Source organism: Channa argus, chromosome 16, assembly GCF_033026475.1.
Source record: "Channa argus isolate prfri chromosome 16, Channa argus male v1.0, whole genome shotgun sequence".
Lineage (NCBI taxonomy): Eukaryota > Metazoa > Chordata > Actinopteri > Anabantiformes > Channidae > Channa > Channa argus.
Genome location: NC_090212.1, coordinates 7,527,361 through 7,554,901, shown reverse-complemented (window position 1 = coordinate 7,554,901; position 27,541 = coordinate 7,527,361). Strand labels below are relative to the sequence as shown.

Here is a 27,541-nt window from a genome sequence, read left to right as displayed (position 1 = left end):
AGGTAGGTAGTAGTTACATCATCCAAGCAAATGAAGACACACCTCTGTCATTCTGTCTGATGTGGAGTAAGCTGAGTATATTTTTTTTTACTGTGGTGTAAAATAATATATTACAAATAAAAGTCATCCTTGTAAAATGTATTCATAAGTATAAAGGCACTTGAAGGAATAAAAGCAGGTTACTGCATCTCCACATCAGCAGAAGAATAACCATAGACAGATAGATATACATATTTTTTGAAGACGTATGGTCGAAATCAACACGTTTATATATATGAACGTTTATACATAAACGTGTTTTTAAAGACTTTGATGACTCAAACTCATTGAACAGCCTGGCAGCATTACAGACATATGCCCTTCTAAAGGTTTTTGAGCAAGGCTGATTATTCTAACCAATTGATGAATTTTAATATTTCTGCTTGACTAATTTAATAAGAGTAATATCTGAACGACTGTACAGAGTGGGTTGTGGATGTGCAGAAAGGAGTGATTTTGAGTTTCATCCTACTGCTGACTTGATTGCCAAAATTTGCATATTGTAGATTTCATTTCCATATTATTATAGATTACATTGCAAAGTACATAGCATTTTACTGTCGTAGTTGGTAAAGTTGGAGATATGGTAACTACTTTAGTTTTTTGGTTTACTCTATGCCCGGATGACAAGATAGGTCCCGCCAAGGGGTCACAAGATACTATACGCTTAGGGCTTTTTCAGGTGTTTATTGTGAGTAAAAAGAAGGGAGGAGGGCAGAGTTATATTCTGACAGAAAAGTATTTCTATAAAATTTGCTTATTTTAAAATATCGACTGATTACAAGAAAAAAACACTTTGAAAGTTATAATAACAGAATACTTAAATTTCCGTGGCCCATTATTGTATTGCTCTGTGTTCCATTTGAGTGTAGATCCATGTAATGTTCTAAGACATTTCTTACTATAACTAAACATAAAAATCAATCTGACCTTTTTGCATAAATTAGCATAATTTTCCCTCTGATTTGCTAGTAATTTAATGTGTAATTTAATTTTACTCCATAAATGAACATGTGACACTATAATTGAAAATGACATTTAATTAAAATTCTTCTCAGTACAAATCCTTTGCAGAAAAAAAACATAATTTACATGATAACAAATGATTTGACCTATAGTGTGTCCATTTAAAATATGTCAACAAACTCTTGAAAACCTATGCAAGACACCCACTTAAAGCACAAAGCAGTTAACAGCAGCAAAGTCTCTTGCGATATTTAAGGCAAATGCCCATTATAATACACACTGTAAGTACAAAGAATATGATTTATTCTAAATAGCAGGAATATATATGACACAGACAAGTAAGTACAAAAACTCACTAAACATAAAAAATAATGGCTTATTTCAATACAAAATGTCACTGTTTGTAATGTCTAGCTGAGTTGTACAGGGACATATTTTTTCTTATTTTTTATTCTTATTTTTTCGTTATTTCTAAATATTAACTACAGTCATACTTTTCCTCCATTTTGTGAACTATTGCTATTCACGGTGGATTTCTTGACATCTATCCTCATAGACTGACTTTCAGTTCGTGACTCCAGCTTCACTCCAGCTGAGATGCCCAGGGATCCCAACACAGCTTTACCCGCCTTTAGACTCTTGGACATTGGGATGCGGGTCAGCCCTGAGCGAGGTGGCTGGGCATCATGCCCGGTCTGTTTGACAATAGATAGAGAGTTGGCTAAATAATGGTGTAGGGGCAAAATCAATTACAGAAAAAAAGAAAAAAACATATATATTTATATATATAAAACTGTGCAGCTGGCAATGAAAACTACAAGAACTGTGTGTTTGCAGAATGTTCATGTAGAAAGTACCGACTGTATTTATCCATTCTTTCACTTCTATCCAAGTGGGTTAGCATATGTTTGAACTGTGTCAGCCAGAGGGCACTGAGTCCTGCATGGCTGTTTGTGAATGTAAACACTGTGTAACAACTATAAATTACAGCATGACTGTAGCAGGGTGGCAAAATGCCACATCATTAGTTCTGCTATTCTTAGGCCTGCCCATAGAGCCATTTCTGTCACGCTACGCATTTGAGCCACAAAGAACATATTATAAGGTCCACTGAAACACCAACAGAGTGTTGCTTCTTCACCAATTACTATGAGTGTGAAATCAAGGTATTGGTAAATATATTTCAAAAGAACACAGTTAAAAATAGACTTAATGCATCTTCAGACCAAAAACTAAACAAATAAGCTTATCTCTACTGTCTGAGATTTAGATGAGATTCCAATATTATTAACTCTCATGTCTATAATATACAGTATAAATTAAATATTTATTATTATTATTATTATTATTATTATTATTATTATTATTATTATTATTATTATTATTATTATTATTATTATTATTATTATTATTATAGAATATATGAGTGTAGCCATTTCAGCTTAGCTTAGCTTGGTTATCTTGTGTCCAAAGGTACTAACATCATCCTACCAGGAAGAACACAACATGAGAGCTAGTAAACAGAATAATTTGGTTTTCATTTACACGTGTTGCTCACACGAAATTCATTTGGGGTGGAGCCTGAAATCTCAAAGAATTTGTTAACCAAAGCTGAGCTGTCTATAAGAAAGCATGCAATTTTATGACTTAAAGGAACCTTTAACCAAAACCTACCATGCTTTGTGTAGGTCTGGATGTGGTGGATGAAACTGGGGATATTGTGATACTACTCATAACTTTGCTCTGTATGCTCCTGGTAGCTGTGGAAGTTATTTGGCGAGGGGACCGCAGAACTGTGCCAGTCGATAGGGTCATTTCCTTGCTCTCTGTTGCAGCAGCCACTGGCCTAACTACCATCTTTGGAGTGATGCTGTTGCCTAGATGAATATGGATTTTGTTGTCATCAGTAGTGGTAATGATGCTAGCATTGTTGTTGCCCTTACGTATAGGCATTGGGACCATCTGCTTCTCCGGGGTAACCTTGAACACAGCTCGACCCATGGTCATCTCCTGGGGCTCTGGAGAGGGAGATGCTTCAGGCACTACAGCAGTACCGACTGTCATAATAGAGACTGGGGACATTGGCCGTCCTGAGGCAGAGAAGTGAGTTCGCGTACTTTCTGGAGACTTGGCTCTGGATATAGTAGTGATAGTCACTGGAGACTTGGCTCTTGCAGGGCCATGAGGTCCAGTGGTGGGTTTTCTTCTGGGAGTTGGAGCAGAGTAGGTGGGAATGATTGTGATTCTGGATTTAGGTTGAGGTGGGTTAGGACTGAGTGGAGCTGAACTGGAGAAAACATCCTCGGTAGTAGGGCTGCTGATCTCAAGGGTGGCCATGTTGTTTTGATGGTCTGGGGTTACTCTGATGTGTAAAGGTTGCCCATGCTTTTGGGACATGGTAAGTTCAGAAGGCAAATGATCTCCATTAATGTGCAAAGGCTTTTCTAAGTTAGTCTCTTGAGGAGCATGGTCTTTTTTCCTCATCCAGGGAATCCAGGATTTCTTCATACCAGGATCACTACTAGATGAAGGACAACGCTCAATGGCACCAATCTTATCCACTGGTTTTTTAAGGCACTTCTGTCTTAGGTTATTCATGATGTGATTTTCTTCTTGAACAGATTTTCTGATAAACACAGCTGGAGTTTCCTCTTCTGCTGGCAAGGCTGACAGTGCCTCTGTTTGTACTCCTGTAGATGTCACAGCAACATCCACCATTCTCCGCCCATTTAAGCTGGGTCTTAGTGCTCGACTTTGGCGCTTTGCTATCTCCAGCTCATGGGTAAGATGAAAGACCTCTGTGCTCATATTCTTGGCTTTCTCCTCCTCTTCCAAAAATCTCTGCTGTAGGACAGAGTAGTCCACCTGCAGCTGGGAAAGCTGGTCTTCTTTGTGCATCAGTTCATGGATCTTCTCCTTTAGGGCTACCACATCAGCTTGCAGTTCCCTAGTTTTGGCCTCCTCTCTCTTACAAAGTTGTCTGAGGTCTTCTTCCTGGCTTTCCTCCTCCCCTTTCTCAATTGCTTTTTTCCATGCTATCTGGCTCCTCATTTCCTCCACATGCTGGGAAAGAAAGTTGGCTTTGTCTTGTTCAGTAATAAACCTTTTCTCCAGCATGTCGTACTGATCTTCTGTCTTAATTAAATCCCCCTCTACCACTTCTAGTTGTTTAAGGCGAAGTTTCAGGCGTTCAATTTCGAAAGTCAGTTCTTTTACTCTGTTGTCTTCTCGTCTAATGGCGTCAGGCACTGTTACCAGTTCACATTTAATTGAATTCTTCACTGATAGCTTTTCTGCTTGCTCTAACCCTTCTAACCTCTTTTTCATTTGACTAACTTTGAAATTAAGATCATTAGATTTATCCATTTCATAGGCTAGCTTTGTGTTCAGCTCCCCCTTTTCTATGGTAAGACTTTCTACTTTGGTTTCCATTTCTGATTTCAACTTCAGGAGCTTTTTGCTTTCTTCTATCAGTTTCTCAGTCACCTCCATAACTTTACCCTGTTCAACTTTGACAATCCTACTCAAATCCTCCTTTTTCTTCTCATCTGACTTTATTCTTTCCATCAGGGTCTTTCGTTCTTCCATCAAAGCTACAGTCAATGACTTCAGCTTACTTAAGTCATCCTTAAGGCTCAACTCAGACTTTTCTAACCTCAGTTCAGAAGAATCAAGCTCTTTCATATGGATCCTGAGAGCTATAAGTTCATCTGAGAGCTCTTTGGTCAGGCCCCTCTCTCTCTCTAAAGCAGTTAGCAACTTTGCACACTCAGATGTGCTGACACTGAACTCATCCTCAAGTTTTTCTAACTCAACCATTCTGTTTTGGAGCTTTTCCACCTCCAGCCTGAGGTCTTTACTTTTATTATCTTCCTCTTGTAGTCTCTTTCTTAGCTCCTTACACTGATTTTCAGTCTTGGTAATTTCTTCATCCTTTCCTTCCATCTCCAGCACCTGCTTCCGCAAGTTCTCCAATTCAGCGATCAAATTGGAATTCCCACACTCCCCTTTGCTGATCTTCTTCCTGAGCTCCTGCAGTTCCTCCTCTGATTTTCCCAAGGCTCTGTTGTTTTCCTCTAGCTCTTCCACTTTATGTGTTAGTCCCAAAAGTTTGGCATTAAGTTGACGGTTGTGGAGCTCTAGACTGGCCAGTTTGGCACTCATCTCTTCATGTTGTTGGGTAAGTTTGGCAGATTTCTCTTTAAGTTCAGCCTCCAGGCTCAGCACTCTCTGGCCGTCCTCCTGAGCATGCTCCCTGGCTTCACTAAGTGCCTGGTCTCGCTGCTGCAACTGCTGGCTGAGTTCCTGAATCCGTTGGCTTTGTTGGTCCATTTGTTCTAAGTTCTCCTGTCGCTCATTGACCAACATCAGGGCAAAGGACTTCAGCTTGACCAGCTCCTCTCTTACCTTGGCCAGACGTTTAGAGTGCTCGTTCTCTTTTTTAACCTGGTAGGCTTTCTCGTTCTCAAGCAACCTTTTCAGTCTACAAATGTGAGGAGAAAAACAAAGAGCATTAATGTTATATTACAGTTTTAAAGATTTCAAAGTCAGCAACTATCCGGGCTTGAGTCGTGCTGGATTGCATTACATTAAGAGGTGATTTTGGCCATCTTAATTATTTTAAATAGGGTGACCAAAACATTTGAATCATCTCAATCCTGTAAGACACCACCACCACCTATGACCTCAATGATTAACACATGGTAGAATAATCACCTTTCTAAAAGTTTCAACTTAAAAACAGATAAATTATATCTTGTGAAAGCAGAATTCACGAGAGAGCTGCTGTATTGAATTGCATTGTACAGGTGTAGCTAATGAAGTGTCCAGTGACTCCATAACTAAAACCAATACTAGAAGTAATTTTTATCCAATGCATAAGGAAGGTTACAGTAAATATTTTTTTACAGTATAAACTGCAAAATATCACACGTGCTTTGCTGCAATGAAGAACAAGCAATGACATCAGAAAGAAAAACTAGAAAATTCTACGCTACAACTCCCACTATCACCCCGGTTGATGAGATAAAAACCATGAACACAAAGTGCTTGTGAAAGTCTAACACCCCCTCACCAAGTGGTCTTCTTTTCTCTGAGCTTCTTTCTATGCTGCTCATGCACATTCTCATCTCCGGTTTCAACAAAATGCATGCAAATCAGGTTAAATGCAAAGCTCCATCTTCTCCTTGTACACTCCCAGGAACATACCAATACATTATTCAACATTTTTGCATTGCAAAAAAAACAAACAAATTAATAGGTACTGAGACAACAAGGATGCTTGTACAGCTTAAAGAATTTATAAATTGTTCAAAATGAATGAGATTCAAAACATATCTCCAATATGAATGCAATCACAACACCTCAAAAACTGTAAAACAAACCTCAACTTACCCACTATGGATGCTCTACAAACAGGTGCATAAACATGTTTGACATTATACAAAATCTGAAAAGAATTTAAAAAAGCAGCAGAAAGCAGCTTTCTTATAGATCTTCCATCATCATATTCCAAACATTATCAGAGCAATGAATAAATACAGTGGAACTAGACCGGACCTCTCGTAGTGATGTCACGTCATCCATATAAGGCAGTAATTTGTGTATGAGAGTGTGTGTGCTGCTCTGCTTTGGACACTGTGAAGGGGGTGGGACTGTTGCCACAGGAGGACGGTTTTGTGCACAATGCTTTAATGGAACATGTTGCACTATCGTAGTGGAATGTCTATAGATATAATTATATATGAGATGAGAATTTAAATATGAATAAATAATGAATGAATAAATGTTAACATTTTCTTAGACAAAAAAGATTCAGTGGAGAGTTTGTCCAAATTAAATCACATCTAACGTTTTCAAAGTGAAGAGCATATGATCAAACTGGAAGCCATAATCTTGTAGAAGAGGCAAATTGCAAGTGCAAATTGTGTGTTGTATTACTAAAACAGGGTTCCCCTGCAAAATATACAGGAGATATAATGAGGAAAACAGGTATGGATGAGTTGAATGTCTCCCTTGAGGAGAAGTAGATCTGGGAGAATTAAGAGTAACCATGACAATGGGTTTAAATGTCCAGACTTTTGGATGGAACTGTATAGATGCAGTTAATCAAATTGTTTTCACAACCCCCAGTCTCTGCAAATGAATTCAGTTTCCAACTCTTAAATGTTGTTTCTCAGTTTGTAAATGGCAGTAAAGATCGACACTGCTTCATATTACAAGGAGCCTTCTTTGCCAAGTGGAATTAGTGTGCCTAGCTACTGTACAAAGTATCCATCCAGATCTCAGAGAGCAGCTCTTAAAATTCACACTAACACAACCAGATGTCATTGACACCGTAGAAAGTGGGACTCTAAAATTACTTTGATGCAAAGGTCAAAGTAATGATGTCAGTGATTATTGAAATTCATGCCAAGTAATTTAAGGACTTTAGACGAGTCTTGCAAGGCTGTGCTCTGTTACTAGGAAGACATAACTATAGTCAATTGGGCTTTGTAACGTATATCCAGTACTAAGTGCTGGAAGGCTGCACCAATGCTTGGCTACAAGCTTTGAATCTACATGCTTAGAGAAATAAATGTAAAGAGAGTTTCAACATATTAGGCTACTACAACATGTGTGTAAAAAAATAAGAACACATTTCTTAATAAAAATACACAGTTGCAATCCATAAGCCAACATCAACAAGAGAAGACTTTTTTCCATCACTTAACAACGTTTCATCCCATGTTTACTGGGGAATTTGCTCAGAGGCACTGCAGACCTCTTGTGTCAGGAGCTGAGGATTGAAGCACACATGAACTGCCAGGAAACTGTCAAAAAACCACGTTGTCCTTTCTTGACAGAGAAAAAGTGTTAAGTAAGACAGTCCGTGATAGTGCGCAGTAAAGAGAGGCGTAGAAGATCAAAATCAGAAGTAAAGTGGATATTTAAAGGAAAACACAAAAGGTTGAATCTCCTAACGTATGGTTAAATAATTTACAAGGTTTTTTTGTAGAGCTTCAAAATAACAATAAAACTATTCATTTTTGCAGCTTCCAGTCTACATGTTTACTTTGTGTGCGTGACTTCACACTCTTTAAACTCCATCCAGGAATGGGAGCAGTTTCTTAATCATTACCCCAACCACCATGCCACTTAAATATTTTAACTTCTTGACATATAAATTGTTCTGTTGTCTGAGAGGGTGTTAACGGCTGATGTTACCAATCACAAACAGTTTCCCCAGTGCCCTTCCTCTGCATTCCTGCAGATGTTTGGCATAGGTCCTTTGACTTTTCTCTCTTCACTCTCACCCAGGTGGCTGGAGGAGATCACATTAATGACGATGAGATAATGACATGCTTCTGAGTGACCTGAGAGAGTGAGTGTGAAAACACAGCTATTCCAGACATGGCAGATACATGCATGCTTCTTTGTAGGTGTTGGCACCACTGTGTGTGTTCGTGTGTTTTTTCACAGTGTGTGAAGTAGTTTTGCATACTGGTGTCAGTCCTTTTATGGATAAGTTAAAATTTCTCCAGCTATTGTCCTGACTGTGTATCCAATTTTGTGCTCATTTATGGTAACAGATAAAATAATCTCGGCTCAGCTCGTGCTGACAAACCCAAAATCTAGCAGAGATCACCCTTCCTTACCCTGTCTGTGAGGTGAATAAGGTCGAACTGTGCATGAGCCAAGGAACCTGTTGGAAACTACCTGGCACAAGAACACGGTGTCACCTCCTTCTTTCATGCAAACTAAGGATCAGGTGGAAATAAAGTGGTAGTTTACAAGTTGCATGGTTTGTGTGTCAAAGAGAAGTTTAGACTTGCTGCCCTAACATTTAAAGGTTGACGGTGTCAGTCGGTAGATCCTCAGCTGTACTGTGCTTAGTACTAATAAGTAAATGTCATTAAGCACGCTAACATGCTAAACTGCAAAGGGTCAACTTAGTAAGCGTAATAAATAAACATGTTAAACATTAGCATTGTAGCGAGCTGAAGTTGAGCTCGACTTTAAAAGTCATTTTACTAAATCTTTGTAGAAATGTTTTTCATAAAACAACATCAACATAAAACAAACATCATTCTCTGTCTCATGAAACCAGTCTGAGGAGCAGCTATAAAACGGAGTCTGATGCTGGTTTCCCAGCCCTCTCCTTCAGTGTGTGATGGCAGCTCTGCTGTCAGGACTGTGATTTAGCTTCCCCGTCCTGTTTCCTGTGTCCTGCAGTAAAAGCTTGAGAAATAAAGGTAGTGTGTGCCTCCAGTGGGTCAGTGCTTAGGATGAAATGTTTGAAGTCTTGACAGTTCATGAATTGCAGCCTATAAGTAATCTCTAGTCTGTGCTACAGATGACTGGCCATACTGTAAATGTGCAATACATTAACAATGCTCTATCCCTTGTTCTCTTTTGCTCTATTACTGCATATATCATGCACATTTGATAAACTATTAATACAAATATGCATAGATAAATTATTTTCTGTCTCAGTATTGGTGTGTGAGAGCACGAGGGCAATTGCAACAAAATACATTCCCCATCGAGCAACAGTCAATTAAACTCTGTCATCTGTGAGTATTTTAATTACTAGGGCCTCTTTCTCATGCGCATTCAGTGCATGTCTTCGCACACAAGCAAGCTTGTTTGACTTCTATGAGGCCCTCTACACACGTGATGCAATCATCCCTCTTTGTTGTTGTTTCTCTATTTAGTTTTCATCCACCATATCCTCTTAACCAACAGGCAAGGTCTCACCCTCAGAATCGACTTCACAGATGCCTGAGTGTTTCTATGAAATGTCCCGTTTCTCCATGCAGCGGCCTCATCTTCTGCCCGTCTGTCCCTGACCTCCGTCTATCCCACAGCAAAGAGCCTGACCCCTTCCTCACCTGCAATTTCCATTCTGCCCAAGCTCCATACCTCTCCCTGTCAAACAGAGGTATGTGAGGTTATCACTTTAGCAAGCAGCTCCCCCTCTCCTCTCTCTTACTTCTCCCAGTCAGTAAGGCCATCTTTCACACATGCCCTGATGTTCCTTAGCTTAGCACATTCTTCCTGGATCCTGTCACCTCTTACACCCTATAGGTTCCACATTGGTTTGAAAAAGTGTTTGTCACCACTCTTTGTCTCTCAAGCTCTCTCTTTCCACCCAATGTTTTCCCTTGTTTCTGCAAAGTTTCCATACACAAGCAATTATTTATATTATTGAAATATATGTAAATCGCTGTAAACTTCGTGTAAGTACAAGCTGTGATGACAATGTATTTTAGTCTTGCAAAAATTGCAATTTTTTCTGTATTTCTGAAAAATAGCTCTTTCTAAAATATGTAGGTACAACGTTTATGTTAGGATCAAATTTAAGTTTTCTAAGTGCACTTCTCTTTTTGAGCTATTAGTAGACATCATTAAAACTCTACTTAGTTTGAAAACAAAACAATTTGTTTTAAAAGTCCTTATAATGTAAGTGGGCAGCCCAGTGATAGAGGGGTTAGCACTGTCAGCTCACAATTAGATGATCCGTGGTTTAAATCCCCCTGTCGTCCTTTCTGTGTGGAGTTTGCACGTTCTCCGCATTTTTCTCCCTGTGGGTTTTCTCCCATAGTCTAAAGACATGCATGTTAGGAATTTAAGTGTGAATGATTGTCTGCCTTTGTATGTCTTTATCTAAAAAACAATTTATTTGCTAATTTCTTTCATAATTTATGATAGTTCACAACATTATTCACATCACTAGGTAGTAGGTTTGAAAGTTATTAGGAATTAAATGTGTTTAGTAATTATTGTCTTAGAAGTCTAGCAGTCTAGTGCCCCAGTTCCTGTATTTATTCTCACTCCTCCTCACCTTTCTCTCTCCTGCTCTAAGAGGTTAGTGAAGTCATCACTCTTGTTCATGTAATCGGCGTGCTTCCGCTTCTCTGTGTCCAACTCATGGACAGTGCGGCGATGACACTTTTCAGCGAGAAGCAATTGGCCAAGCATCCTCCGGTATGTCTCCCTGTGTTTCTCCTGCAGACGCTGCAGCTGTCAAAGCCAAAACCACACAAAAGCAGAAAAAAACACAAACACATGGGTTATTGTGACTAAAGGACTCAGAAAACGTCCTCATTGCTGTAAGTGGTGAACAGTTGTCCACTGACCTCAGCCATAGGCTTTTGGTAGACACTGTGGTTGTGCTGCTTGGTACCAGTGACAATGCCGTCCCTCTGCAGGGCCTGGAGGGCCGAGGCAGGAACCACAGAGCCATAACGTGATTCAAGGGCCTCCGGGAGCATCTGTTTTGACTTTAACATGCAAATAACATCCTCTCTGGCCTGAAATTACATACATGTATGAAGACATACAAATGAGAAGAATTGTACAGGTTGATGAAGTTGGTTGGTTGGTTTTTGACAAATTTACAATGACGACTTTGGTGCGGGAGGTAGAGTGGTCATCCACCAATCCCACAGTTGTTTGTTTAATCCCTGGCTCCTCCGGTCACATGTCAAAAGTGTCCTTGAGCAAGACACTGAACTTCAACTTAGTTGCTCCCAGTGAGTGTTGGCCAGGTTCCCTTCCGTGTGTGTGATTGTGAGTGTGAATGGGTAAATGAGAAGCAGTGTGTCATTTTTTTTTTTTTGAGAATATGAAGTCTGGATGCTTTTGCCTATATCTGAACATAACCTTTGTCTACATTCTAACCAGTTACTTCTGCCTACTCCCAAGTTTTGGGATCTAACATGTAGTGTACCTATTTGCTTGGTTTCTCTTCCATATGAAATTACCCTTTTCAACCAGCAGATAGAGCTATTGCGCAAAAAGTATCAGACTAACTCATTCCATGCTGCCATTCACAGGTATTACTACTTTCCCTCTTTGATCTATAGAGGATTCAAGAAATGGAATGCATGTGTGTGTGTGTGTGTGTGTGTGTGTGTGTGTGTGTGTGTGTGTGTGTGTGTGTGTGTGTGTGTGTGTGTGTGTGTGTGTGTGTGTGTGTGTGTGTGTGTGTGAAGAATGGGGGCTAACCCTAACCCTACCTGAACTTCTCCTTCCATGATACCCAGCAGTTTCAGCAGACCCTCTTTGGAAAGATCCATGATGTCCCCTCTTTTTTTTCCTGCCTCAGGGGAATCCAGCAGTAGCTTCTCTTTGTCAGAGATCACCGTAACGTCCATCTTATCCTCTCCTTCCTTCTGCTGAACTTTGGCCATCAGGCTCTTCACAGGTAGACCCACTTCTTGTTCTTGGCTGATATCACGGTCACCCTGTGAGACCACGAGAACACCGTTAGCCGGGCTCTCCACCCCGCTGGTTTTGGACCTCATCTTCTTCCTGGACCAAGGACAGAAAATAGTTAAAATGAGAAATAAATTGAAAATAAGTTACTACCATTCTCTTTTTGGCACAGTTCAACTTGCCGAGTTACATTTCATTTCATGCCATTACCATTTTCCTTTATGGTTTAGTTGAAAGATGTTCTCTAAATATCATTCTGTAGCAATTTTGATTGTATTAGTCCATGTTCACAATTTACAATGAGTTTTATGATTTTTGCTTTGACTACCTTTCCTCATATCACAGGTCCCCATGTGCTGCTTCACTGACCCACTTTTCTCTGATGCCTTGTACACACACTGTACATACTCACAATATTACTGCTAATCATGTTCTTCTTTGTGAAATTCCTAATCTGGAATCATTATGTAGCACTATGCATGTGTTTGTGTGTAATATGAAGGGTTTGTGTAAACCTGACAGGTCCCATCCTCTCACAAGAGTTGTGCATCTCGTGCTGAGTGTTGATGAGCTGGAAGCACATTTGTGGCACTCCTGGGTGCTCTAACCTTCTCTGCTGACATTACAAAAGTGAATAAAAAATTATAACCTTGATTACTTAAACACACCGTGAGCAGGAAGAATAACACTAGGGAGTTGCAGAAGTCCATTTATGTATGGCTAGTTCCAAATAAACTTTGGAAAGAAGTGTGTTAGTGAAAAATCATTAGCACAAATATGTAGGTAACTTTTTTTTAGTAAGCTGAATAAGCGGCCAAGGCTGGGAATCAATGGTAAATGCTCAGTGATGATGTGTAGGTCTCTAGGATACAAGTGTTTTTGCTATCTTTGTGAACTTGTCAAGGTGGATGTTGGTGTGTGTTTAAGTCTTGTAACAACAGCCTTGACAGTGTGCAAGTGCAATCTTTCAAATCAATTTCACAACAGTACTTTCTAATTACAAACAGGCAAACGCCCCTGGCCCCCAAAATCCCCTTCATAGCACCCTGGTGATGTCATAGCACCCTTACTTCTGAATCATGCATTGAGACATCCGGAGTAAGTTTGCCAAAATATCATGAATTTTCTCTTAAGCACATGATTGGATAATAGCAAACACAAAGCATATGTCTAATAATCTCAAAGAGACAATCGGCACTCTGGTCGACCATAATGACAGGATTATCAATAACTTTTTTATTTAGTCTAACCATAACAAAACAATTAAATACAAGTGAACAGCTTGGTGGAATTACACTTTCTATATATGCCGTATAATGTTTAGAGTCTTAAAAGTCATATGAAGGATTTTATTATCTTCCTTTATAGTACTGCTCAGTGAAGCTACATGTAATGCTACAGTGCTATCTAATGATGCTTAAAACCAGTCTGTTTGAGTCCTACCTGTTTCCAGGAAAACTATCCAAGCATGAGAGGGATGCAAGATAACACAATCTGCATCTCACAGTTCAAACAAAAAGGGAAAAATCTGACAAACCAACACATTAAATCCATTATTTATCTTAGTTTTGGGAGTTCAGAGAGTGCATACTGGCTCAGAGGAGATCTGGTTCGTAAATGGAGATTAATTGCAGTGCCTTCTTTCTACCCATAACTATTAGTTTCAGCTGTGGGCCCACTACTGTATCACTGAGTCTAATGTTGTAGTACAGAAGCAAATGCTTAAAGTGGCCGTGCCACCATTCAAACAGTGCCAGGTAGTTTGAATGATGCCCAGGGGTTGAGGGCATTAAAACGGGCACCACTGGAGCATGAGGGTGATGAAACATACTAACATGTGCAGTACTCTAAATGACTCTGGCAGAGTTCCTGAGTACCGGCAAGAAAATGGTTGACACAGAGTTTGGCATTCAAAGATTTATTTTTAAATTCTGGGCTCATGCCACAAATAACCAGAGCAGCTACTGTAACAGGTCACTTCATTTCTTGGTGTCACTCCCGAATCAAATGAGCGAGCAGCAGAGTGTGGGTGTGTTTGTAGTTATAGTTGAGAGCTACACAAGTATAAAAAGTTATTATAAGCACTTATTAAAGAAGAAGGATCACTCATGCAATATCTAAATGTAATAAACTGGCCAAGAGTAAAATTGGAAAACTGCAAATATCACATTTTGACATTTTACATTGTCATTATACAATAAATAGGTTTATATATCTCTGTTGCCTAACAGAGCTTTATTGATTTTGGCCTCTTTAGCAAATACGTGCTATACTATGTTTATTAGCTAGTTGCTAACTTTCTCTGTTTGCTTTTTATGCTGTAAATGTTTGTGCTGTAAAGCGTGGCCGAGAGCAAATAAATCAATTAAAAACAGTAATGTTGTTAGCCATAAAACCAAAACAATGGGCTGAATGATAGTAAAAGGAAGCTTATTGTTAAGTGGGTTATTTAATCCATTTTTAGTACAAGTTAGTTAGTAACTGTTTAGTATAGAAATATCTAATATGGCAGCTTTAAAATAACTCAAACACTTTCCCAATATTCAGATTACAAAACATGTTATACAAAAAAATCTGATGTAGGATTGAACAGATTTTTTTGGTGATGTAGTTTGACAAGATGTCTTCATGAAAGTCTTTTTGTGATCGAAGCCTGTTGATGACGGGCCTTTGTCATCAATACGGTGGCCTCCCTGTTTAATCCACTTTGACTGGTCACCACAGTCTTGATTGAATTGTCCAGACCACCAAATGGAGACAAGTGGTCTACATTCCAGTCTGGTATACAACATTCCCAGTTGTCTTTATGGAAAATAAGAGAGAGAGCTGGCAGACAATAAGCATTTATTCTGAAGTCTGCGCCAAAACTGCCAACACACATCCATGGCATATGAACTATTGACACAATGCTATTGATTGCCTGGCATCACATACCTCTTTACCTTCTAATATGAAAAGACCGCCTAATACCCTTTAAGATCCCAGTCAAAGCCTAAATTTAAAGCAGCCGCCCAAATCGATCTGTCCAGCTGTCACATATAAGAGTATTTATAGTCCCCACTAAACATATGCCTCCATTCCAAAGTGAAAAAGGGACTACAACATTTTGTAAGCCTCACTGTGGATATACAGTGAGTGATGGTCACTGTATGGCTTTTAACTTTGGTGTCAGCATCTAATACATATAAACATTCAAAAGCTTTATTATTTTCTACTTTTGGGCATCAGATTGTTGCTTCCATTGTTGGTTTGGGTTTTGTGACCCAAACAAAATCTTAAGAGGCAGTTTCTTGTGAGGCAGTTTTTAAATTAGTTTTAACATTCATTTCACAGACTAAACTAATTAATTGGTATGCTAAACAAGACTAATAAATAATTGTTAGTTACACCCAAATGAGGTTTGTCATATGAAGCTTCAGTTGTGTAAAAGATGGTAGAATGTAAAATCCATTAAAGGTTATAATTTTGCATTTAAACTCTCTGTGTCCATATGCAGATTCAATTTATGAAGATTTAAAATACTAGCAAGAACATTCACAGTAATAAGATGAACAGAGATGAAACTGTTTACATGTGGTCCCACCATAGTGTCACCAGTCTTATGTCATGTCTCTGTCTACCCACTTCATTTCATCAAATATGTGGCTATACTTGTGAGCAGTGGGTTTGTCTGTGGTCTAAATGTAGAGAAAAAAGTGAAAAGTGGAGAAGTCACAAGATAGAAATCTATGCATCCAAATTAATTTGCCAGAGTTGAGGGATGAGAACAGCAGCTGCCGAAAAAAAATGTTGTGTTGATAAAATCACACAACAAACCTAATCTGATCAAACAAGGAGGGAGAAATGTTCTTTGCATTTAAATTGTTCTACCAGAGGAGACTGATAAAATGTGGTACACTTGAAAAGCTCTCCGTCCTGACAAGAGAAATGCAAAGGCAAATAAATAGGAATTCCAATCAGGTCTTTAGAGATTGAAAGCAACAAGTAAATCTCTCCAAAATTGAAAGTTTTCTGAGCACCTATTTGTCATGGACGGGTGCAAAGCTGCAGTGTGTTACAGGATTTTGATGGACAGCATCCTCCAACCTCAATGGCCAGTGACCTCTGGGGTCAGAGTGCACATAATGTCACATGTTCTAGGAAAATAAAGATGTCACCAGAGAAGGATGACAATTCCTTTAGTATTCAACTTTTAAGGAACCGTTGATCTAAATTGAAGCATCAAGGATCCTTCGTGGACAAAACTCAACCATTTACAGCTTGTCTCACTGTAAACATAGCTAGCTTCTATTAATAATATTAACTCCAGCATTGGCTAACCATACAGGGGCAAAATGTCAGCACAGGTAGTGGATTTCATGTTGTAGTATAATCCTGATGGCACATTAATCTGAGCCTCTCACTGGAACTGTAGCTTCAGCAGCTAAAGTTTCACTAATGAGCAAACTAAGAAGATTGTCAATGCTTCTCTACAGTACAGATGATTGCCCCTCTCAATGACTTAGGGTAGTAGGGTGCACACACAGTGGCTGCATCATGAACAATATGACACAGTTAGTTTCTGAATCAGTCAGCTTGTTAAAACTCAGTTATTCCCTGTTTAAATCCACAGGAACAATTTCAAGTAAAAACATGCTCTAATTGTGTGCAAGAAATTCACTCAAACTGTCACCAAGCATATAGATTGAGCAGCTGCTGGAGGATATAACTTAACTTCTTCTCCAATACCATCTCCAATAAGTTCACCACCCATAATGGGGAACATTAACAGAGCCATTATTGCTAAGAGTTAAGTGCATTGTAGCATTAAAACAGGAGCAGTTGCCGCTATTATTTATCACGTGCTGGGAATATCACTAAACCAAAACTGACTTATCAAGATCCTTCTAAACAACTTGCTTCAGCTGGTGTCATCTTTATGGTATGGAGATCAGTTCTAGCTGCTCTATGAATAGACACAGCAAGACAACATATGGATAATGATACAATGTCACTCGTTTGTCTCATATCTAAATGCATATATATCAACTTTTACAGAATTCTACTGACTAAGCCTTATGTCTTGGTTAAAAGTTTTGTTTCATAGCAGGTCAGGACCAGGATCTCTTATTCATTGGCAGATTCCTTTTGTCTATTTTAGTATAGTATTGGAGTAGTTGCTGACTAGGTAAAAAGAATATTGCTTAGAGCTTTTTTGATTACATTTGTAGGTAACACATTAGAAGATGTTTTGCACCCATGAGATTTTGATGAATGTTTGAGTGTTTAACTGTCACATGCTCATGTGATGCTCAGGTCATGCCCATAGACTATATATAGTATACAGGCACCTCTAATCTTAGTGGCTGGTAAAGATAGACATCACAATAATATCTTTTGTTAGTATAAAAACAGTCTTTATAGCTAATGTTCAGGTTTCACATTTGACTGGAAATTCGTTGGGATAAAATAAAACAAGTCTGGATACAAAATAAGTAGTGATCACATGTTTTGTATTACTCCCTTAGTGACGAATTTGCATACTATAGGGCAGACAACTAGTCACTTGTCTATGTCAAATTTTATTTTCATTTCAGTTAGGTCATCGATTTAGCCACCAATATCAGGACACCTAAACAGGCAAACTAAAGGCAAAGTTTAAAAAGTTTGAAAGAAATTTTATTTTGAAAAAATGTTGCATTTTAAGTCCTTTAAGAAAAGAATGGTGAAAAGGGAGGATGGAGATCAGAAGGAAAGGAGAAAGAAAGGAAGGACAAAAGAAAGCAGAAAGCATAGATGTAAAGAAAAAGAAAAAAGCTGTTAAGGTTGATTTTATTTAACAGAGTTCAGGTAACATTTTATTAAATGGATTGATGAAGGAACAGATGGATAAAGATGGAGCAAGAAGAGAAGGGAGGGAGAGATAAATAGAGGAGAGGGGGAGTGTTAGGGACAGATACATAGAAATGTTTTACAATAAACAGCTGAGCAGTAGCTCAGTAACATAAACAATTCATGTGTTAATAAAGGGGGGTGGGGGGCATGGGTGATTAAGACACTGCAGGTGTTTCTCCTTCGTCTGTGTCAGAGAAGCACAGGGTGAACTGAGCAAACTGCCTAAAACCTTGTCTCGCAAAATATGCAAAAACACAAAAACAATAAAAAATGACAATATACATTTTCTAAACTATGAGCGTCTGGTGGTATCACCCAGCACAGAGATATCTTTTATTTAAAGATATGCAAATACATGATGGTGAGGTGGTGACTTAGAAGAGCTCTCATCTGTGATGTGGGAGAGAATTTCTAAATGTTTGTTTATAATGGTCCCTAATGGGGCTTTTACTGTACTGCCTCAACTGTTGGCCACATCCACCAAAAACTCTACGTCACATTTCCTGATTAAGTTTGAGAATAACAATGTTTTGATCTGAGGAGATAAAGAAAGTAGACAAAATAGAGCTAAAGCTGAGAAGTTACAGTGTGAGGGATGCCACACACTCTCGTTGAGCCCAGAGCAATGAAAGCTGTTGCACAGCTCTCCCACCAACCAATGGGATGCTACGACTGATGCTCTATGAGGCTTTTTAGCGATTTTATGGTCCGATTTACTGTTTAGTATTTAAGTAGTGAAAGAAAATAATTATCAAAAAGCATGAGTATTAAAATATACACTGCATATCACTCATATATAATCAGAAAAAGTAAATAGAACTCAATTTATGGACAAATACTGTACCTCAAACGTTTACCTAAGTACAGTATTCGAGTAAATGTACTTAGTTACCTTCCACCAAGGAGCTGAGGTGCTTGGAATGATAATTGAAACCAAAAATTTGGTTAACCACACTATTCCAAGTCTTCACCACCACTGCCCATTTTAAGTTTAGTAAGTGAGAGTTTGTATTGTTTTGTGTTGGTATTGTCACTGAGCTCTTTTGTCTTTTGTATACCTTTTGTCAAGGAGGACAAAAAGTAGTTATCATAAAACAATGAAGCACAATTTTGTAAGCAGGGCAAAAATAACATGAAAAGTAAAATTGCACAGCGTTGAAGATTTCAGTCTCTGACATTCGTGTGAAATGACAGCGTGATATTTGGTCTTCACGTTTATGGGACAGTCAACCACAAAGACAAATCATCCTTATCTCTGTGCTTTCAGTGAACATGGCTTTGTATTCCAGCTTGGTAACATCGCTGGACAAATGAGGCCTTTGAGTGCCTGTCCTCATTATGCAACCAGTCCGCTGAGGAGTCATGATTACTGTAAGTCACTTCCCCACAAAAATGTAGAAGAGACGAGAAAAGCATAGGATAGACGGAGAGGGAGGTTCTCTTCTGAGGAATTACAAATGCCTCTCACTTCAAACAAAAAAGTATTTGCCTGTTGAGTAAGATGCAGCGGTGCAACACAAGATTCTTATTCTGAGAGACAGCCAGACTGTACATGGAAAACATTAAGGTGTGATTAACATGAAGTACTGGTAAAGCTAAAAATGTCCCTACTGTATGTGAACTTCTAGAATGACCACACTTGTTCTAATATTATGTCGGGAACCAATAACAACCAATCTACTGTTTATAGCATGTAGGCTTTACCATCTTATGCCCTCCATATCAAATGGTCTTGAGAAGATCTTGGGTTGCTATGGAGTTTAAAGGCTTATTTTTAAACCCAGGGTGCATGCGTTATAAGTGCCACTGCTCTGCAAATCATCCAAATGTGTCTAACCTGCATTTTTGGAATTCAAGACTAGAGGCCTGTATACGATGGGAGCTGAGCATGTGTCTGTGACAGCTGATGTTGAGGCCCACCAGACGTATGGGGAAGGCACCGACTACTACTGGTAGTGATCAAGCTCCACTGCCCGCTATACTGTGTTTATGTGCATGCACATACAGTGTGTGCACACACAGACATAAACATGTAACACAGACACAAATGCATACAGCAATGCGAATAGGACACGGTCACCTAGTTGATGAAGGACAGGAGACCTTTAAGGTGTCAAAAAAATAATGAGAGACAGACTTTTGTTTGTCTTGTTTTACTTATCATCTTCAAATTTTAATTATTTTATGAGGCATTCCTCCAAAGCAGTTTGTGTAAATTAGTAAACAATTCTTTGCCACCAATGCCACTAGCACAGTGCAGGGTTAAAGTACACTATGATAAGTCCTATATTAAGTCAATGTGCTACATGGTCAGTTGAATATCGGGACAACTAAATATTGCATAAAGAGACAGCTCATGGCAGGAAGATAATGATACACCTCATCTGTAAACTATGTCACACTGCATGGGCAACAACTCCAGTGACATAGAGCTATAGTAATGTCATGAGGTAAGACAGTGCATCTCAAATCAATGCTGCACTGGCAAACAACCAAGCTCAGCCAGCATGGTTTCAGTATAAACAGATATACAGTTATTGATTTACAGTAAGACTGATTCGTTTACAAGCTGGGACTGATAACAGCCCAGTCAACATTCACAAATCAGTCTTTTTCAAGTGGCTATTTCACTGATAGAGCTCAACAGACCTTCCGGAGCATGTGCCGAGCAAGAGTGGATGAAGTTGCATAGCTGGAAGGCACACAAAAATGTTAATGTGCAATATCTCTACATTTCTCTTTGTCCTGTCTCAGTGGTGATATCACTGAGTGCACAGGGACCACATCCGCCTAGAGAGGGTGGGAAACAGGGGAAGTGGAAGGATGGGGTTGCACTGAGTCGCTGGGCACTGACAGCAACCTGAGTCACACCTCCACTAGATTTCCCCACTGTGATCGATGTACATTTCTTGCTTTCTTTTCATTAAGAAAAGGTGATGTGTGCCTTGACTAATGGACAGCAGCTAGCCAGAGCCATGTCTGTCCTCCAAAAGGCCAATGACTTCATGAGGATGCAATGGAATTCACTTTGGCGTCATTACAATCCATAAATATTCAGGATGAAAGATGTCATCCTGCTGTAGCCTGAGAAAGCCTCCTAAGTTTGTTAATGTTAAGCAGCGGTATGTGTATTTGCACTTTGTGTACCGTATTTGGTATGTGTACAAGTGTGCTAGTGAGAGCAACATGCTGCTGCAGAGGAGCAGGAGTTGGTGGCTGTGGGAGAAGCCAAAGCTTGTTTGTGTAGAATATGAAAGCTTAACTTTTTAAACATAAACTGAAAACTGAGTCTGATTATTGCTCTTTCACCTACATTATTAATAAATCTGTCCACCATCGTTGCTGTTGTGGACTTGTGGGCTTCTCTTCCCACATGCAAAAGCCATCACACTAAATGGTCTTATTCATACAGCATTATCACAATGGCAGATCTGTATTTCCATTAACAGCACTAAGAGTAGTCACTTGTCTTCTTGTGGGTGAGTAATATATGTCAAATGTAGAAATCCGTATTATTTGAATGTATAAAAAGTGGGCTGAATTAATGACGTGTCTTAGTGAAAGAGCTGTTTCATTCAGATGGCTCAAACCCAACTCAGAGGATGAGGGTCCTTTGCTTTAAGCCACTGCTCTTTATAAGTTCATAGGTTGACAGCTACTCAGTGGCACCTGTACCTGAGTCTTTTCATGTATTTCACTCTCAGCAGCTGATCCTGCTTTGCCAGAAGCGCTTGGTTCCCAGCTGTTTCCTCCACAAGGACAAGGAGAACAGGAATACTCTCATTATTGGAAAGTTATAGGAGAAGCTAACTTACCTCCTCTTAAGGTGTCCCCAGGTTTAAGCAATTAGTAGCCACACCAAGAAATCCTAGAAAACCGCTCGAAAGGAGTGAAGTATCCACTAATATCCTCTGGCTTGTGTGGTCCACTTGTGGTGACTGCTACTGAGTGGTGCCAAGAGCCATCTCAAGCTCTGCTCTCTCTCCCTCTCTCTCTCTCTCTCTCTCTTTAGTTCTTTAGGCCAGGGAGAGTATGGTAGAGAGCAATATCACCACTGTAACTTCCCCCTGTCTCTCTCACCCTCCCTCCCTCTTTCGCTCCCACAGCCTATCCAGTCCTGCTCTGCACAGCACTCTAAAACACACCTCTCCTTTTCTTTCTCCCCAACCCATTCGAGAAGCCAGTTAAAGAATGTATGAGAATAAAAGGTAGAAGGGGGCTGAAGGAGGGACTCTGGGCTGGTGCAGTTCAACTCCTTCTCAACGGTTAAAAGAGTCCGTTGCCCAGTGAAGAGAAAGACAGAGGTGCCGTGTGATGTCCTCTGTCATAGGTCCAGATCTTTCACTTAGCTACATTCCCCAATTGTGCCTTTCTATTCTCTTTCACCAGAGCCACAGGGGCCAAAAAGCATACATCTATATTTAACTCCTCTACTCCTGCCAGCACGGGCACTGTTAGCAGCTGAGGCTAGCTGAATGCTAGATGTTTTGGCTGGTCAGACTCTACCCACTGACCCTTGGTGACAGCTGAATTCTGCCATGCAGTTCTCTCATGCTGGGAAAGTCCATTGACAGCAGCCACCCAAGCCCTAACAATGGTCCAAGGAACCACCAACTGCTGACTTAGGAGGAATGAGTGTTGCCAAACTCTTTTGGCAGCTACACTGTCTTTTTGGCCCTGCTTGTAAAAAACAATCTAAATTAGGCCAGCGAGATAACTATAAGGTGCAGTAATTGGGATCTGCATCAGTGGGTAAAATTAAGAATCTTGGTTTACCTACAGTTTTATTTGTGGGGGATAATGCTTTCCCACTTTTCGAGGCGCATCTAAATTTTATATTTAATCGTGTGTGGCACCAGGTTAAATGGCCTTTTAGACAATGCAGGTTAGGCGCTGTCTCATAAATGCAAATCCCAATAAATAGGGGCTTCCTGGAAAACAGTTATGTTAACTTGTGACCTCATCCCACACTAGTAAACACAAAGGCCAAGTCACACCCGCTTTTAAAACAGTAAAAAAAACATGTCTGTTCTCAAAAAATACATTGCTGAGAACAGATCTGTTAGCGGTGAGTAAACAACCCAATACAGTGGTGAGAGAAACCAGCTCTGACAGAGGTTGTAACTGTAGCTGACGAGCTTAACCACATGTTGAAGGTTGGTTGCCTGCTACAGTATTTTATCAACGCTGCCCTGAGAGTTGTCCCTGGGTCATCAGACTTCAGACCACATATTTTATAAAAACATGCCAGTTTCTGGTGTCACTGGGCCTTAACTATGTGATGAGATCCAAGAAAAGCTAATGGTAATGTCTGTGTTTCCTTTTTGAATACATCGCACCATAATATATTATCTCCCTGCATTAACTGCCATTGCAAACCAACAAGTCAATAACAGATGTCCAACCACACAGAGCATCACAGCTACGTGTAACTGCAGACCAGCCCAAGGACTGACCCCTGTTCTTATCAATATTACATGATTGAAATATGCAGTTTATCAGAAATGTCATAACTGATAAGTTAAGGATAAAATGTTTTCCCCACTTCTTTGATATAATAGACAAAAGACCCAATAGAACATTTTGCAAACATTTACTGCACAATGCTGCAATGTGATTTGTTTGTTTGGCGATTTGAATGTTTAATTAACCAGTCACTGACAAGAATAAATAAATGGTTCAACAATAGTTTACAGGTCAAATGTCTTTGTTTTCAGCGTGACCCTGCTATCTGTTCCTAGTTAATGTTCATCTTGTTTATAGCACATTATATTTGCTAACTTGTTTAATGTTGCTGGATTTTTTATTATGTTTTGTGATGTTTTTGCCAGATGACAGTTTGTATGAAGCGGGACAATGGTGGGAATTCACCACAGCCTATGTCTTTTTTTTAAGTCGTGCCTGGTCAGTGGAGGGAAACGCCTGGTGAACATAATAAGACTCTTATCTCTAGGTGGAAACCAAAGCAAACAAAAGACACTGCAGCTAACCAACAGATAAACTCACCGAGGAGTTATGAACATGAACACACTCACTCTCTCTCTGGAAGGTCTACTAGGCTGCAATGCAGATCTGACCCAGGAACAGCTTTGTTCACACATCGCCTTCACTGAATTATGTGGGTGCGGGGCTGATGTAATGTTTTCTTTTTATTCTTTTTTTTACTGAAACAGTTCAGTGGACAGAAATTCACAGACAGATGTATGGTATAAAAGCACCCGTTGGGCATGCTTTCTGCTTGATAATCCCTCACATTCCTTTACTTTGGTTGTCAAAAGCCTTTCCCAAGTGGCTGGTGATACCTGGAACTATAAGGTCATCCAAGAGTTCACCAGCCCTGAAATGGCCTCAAAGGTATTGTTGCATTTCTCCTGTGCTGTACATGACACAAAGTGAATAAGAGCAAACGCTCAGAAAACAAAGCCAATTTGTTAGACAGACACCGTCCTCCCCACACATGAAATCATCCCTGTACATGTGGTATAGAAGAAGAATATCTATCCAAACTGAGGTCATGAGAAGTGTATTTTGATTGAATGCCATGATTCCCACACCCAAAATGAGGTCATGTGGTGGGATCGATGCGGAAGAGGTTTGTTATGCTTTCACTCTGTATGTATATTTCCCATAGGACAGTGGTCCTGTCTTGGCCCACTGGGGCTGTGGTTCATATGACTCATAGTAGCAATGGAAGCTGCTTGATGTAGCTGCTAGGATTGTGATGGGATCACAGTAGATATAACTAACATTTAATAAATGGAAAATGGCTGATGAAATACAGTTGTGAAGAAGCTTAAAGAGAATAAATAAAATGTGCTTAATGTATTTATAATCTCATAAACCAGTCTAGTAACTGATAATGTAACAAGCAACACCTTTGCGCTCTGTTTGCAAGAATGCACACACACACACACACACACACACACACACAGACACACACACACGATAAAGTAATGACCAAGACCCCATCCGACAGTTGTTTCATTCATCAAAACACTCCTGCAACACTGGAAACCCTCTGTTCACTTCCACTTCTCCTGCTCAGAGATCACCTCAGCTCTCCAGGGTCGTTTTCAGTTTGGGGCGTGCTGACAGATGCTAATGAGCTGTCCAAGCAGAGTGGAGATTAGACCAGGCCCAGACAACATGGAGAGGAAGGTCGAGATCTTGATACTGTGTGAAGGCTAAAGAAAACGGATGTAGAAAAGCCATTGAGTTACAGGGCATTAGTAGATCTTTATAGGAAAGTTTATGCTAAATCTGAATAATATTATTTCTCACTGTTTTCACACTGTTGAACTACCCTTTTACCTTTACTGCCACCAAGTGGTATCATCAGAATAACCTGAACCAAACCTCGCAGCTTATTGATGGTATTCCCTGAGATACAATTAATAGGACTTTATTGTGTGGCTGTCATGAAACGCACCAGCTTACACGTCAGGCTCATACGACACTAGTGCTGCACACCAACAAAACACAGTAAATGTTGCTAAAAACGCCAGAAAATTTCACAGTCCCACAAAAAAAGCCACAACACATGTATTACAGGAAGACAACGATTACCAAAGCAATTTAAACGCTTAAATACCGCCACTTCTTTTATGTGGTGCTATGCCAGGTTTTATTTTTTTTGTATGTCTAATTATAATAGTATCCTGTCCAAAATGTATATATTTTGGTATTTTATAAAAAAAAGAATCAAAATGACATTATCAGTTTGATCCAAAACAAGCAATGCTCATATTCATCCCAAGACTTCTTAAGCCAGATTTAACACACACTCAAACACAAACACAGTTTTACTGCATTGTCAAATTCCTATTCATAAAAATAATGGATTCCATGTTAAATAGAATATTTCTATTTAATCCACTCTGCTGAACCCGGCAAAAATGCTGGGACTGCCACACCCCTCCAAACTACTCTTGCGTCTGATTAGTTTATTTTACAGTTCATTTTTTAATAGTTTTGTGATTATTTTGTGTTCACTAGAATACAATATTGACTGAGTAAATACTTCAACCAGCTAATCCTAGTGGTTGTTCCCAATACATCTGGTTTCACTTTTTGGAGCTATTAAACCTCTTGAACTTATTACACCATCAATAATGCATCCAAAAACACCCAAACATAATACTGACTCAACTCTGAATTATCATCGTAACTGAAGTTATTGTTGAACATACTGTAGACATTTCTTGTGGTTTCCATGTTTATTGATGTAAGCCTGTTTCTAAAGTCTAAATTGGCTTGGAAATTATATACTCCTAAGTTTCAGCCTTTGTTTTTCTTCTGATGTTTCAGTTATAGTGATGACTTACCGTCACAGAAATGTTAATTACTTATGCTTCATTTCCTGTTTTTGCTGATCACACACACACACACACACACACACACACACACACACACACACACACACACACACACACACACACACAAACGAACACACACACACACACACACACACACACATAATAATTCTGTTTTACCCTCATATGCTATATGAAGTGTCCTCAATTTATGGAAATTGTCGAAATTGTTGTGAGCAATTTATATTTAAACTTACTCCTTGGTTTAATTTAATGTTATAATATTATAATAATTGCAGCAAATACAAAGCTCAGCTAAACCATCTGAGCTGTAATAAGATGTGTTTTCAGTTTGTGTTTTGGTGACATCGTCTGTCCACACAATTCTTACCTTAATGATTATCTAAAAAGAACATTTGAATTGTTTTAGAATATTACATTTATTATCTTGTATTGTATGTTTAAGTTGCCTTATTATGTAACACAATGCCAAACAAATTTGCTTTTGCCTTAGTGTAAGCTTAATTTTAACTTATGTACTTTTCTATTGTAGTTTTGTATCGTATTGCCAAACCATGTGAACCAAATGTATTCAAATATCTTATGTTGAATTAAAAAACTGACCAAAAGAGTTGAGGCATCAGGAATAGGAAAAATGGTAAGACCCCGAGGGCTGATTAGTGTTGAAAGGAGCACCAATTTCTAAACTGGCGATAGGGCAGGTTGATCCCCGAGAGTCCCCCCTCCCCCACACACATGTGCCTGTAGCCCCCTTTTGTAATTGTGATGATCTATCAATAGTTCTATGGTCTAGTGCAAAAAGTCCAACAGAACCACTGTTTTTTCCTCTATCCTTTCCTTTGGATCTAAAGCGTTCTCCCAAGGTCAGCCACAGCAGGAGATAGAACTCCCACTTATGTGCTAAAACCTGAAGGAGAAGGGTATTTCCATCTCAAGCTCAGACACCTGTGACAAAACCTGCAGCCAAACCCAAATGGGTTCATTTCAAACAACAGCTGGGCATCTTACAGAATGACAAAACACAAACAATGAATATGTGCCCTGCAATGGACTGGAGACATGCAGGCTGCTGAATTAATAGCTTGATAACTGTAAAAATTATTATTATTAAATAGTAGCAGTGTTCA

The 27,541-nt window shown here is 39.3% G+C and overlaps 1 protein-coding gene across 1 annotated transcript; it reads right to left on the bottom strand.

Annotated features, from left to right (window-relative positions):
• Nucleotides 1-1,064: 1,064 nt before the first annotated feature.
• Nucleotides 1,065-22,523, bottom strand: LOC137101398 (filamin-A-interacting protein 1-like). The gene is made up of 6 exons (XM_067479796.1): nucleotides 21,897-22,523; nucleotides 12,009-12,303; nucleotides 11,127-11,300; nucleotides 10,832-11,010; nucleotides 2,680-5,488; nucleotides 1,065-1,700 (listed from the first exon to the last, which is right to left on the bottom strand). The coding sequence occupies exons 2-6, from the start codon at nucleotides 12,294-12,296 to the stop codon at nucleotides 1,494-1,496; spliced, it is 3,657 nt and encodes a 1,218-aa protein (XP_067335897.1). The 5' UTR covers nucleotides 12,297-12,303; nucleotides 21,897-22,523; the 3' UTR covers nucleotides 1,065-1,493.
• Nucleotides 22,524-27,541: the final 5,018 nt, after the last annotated feature.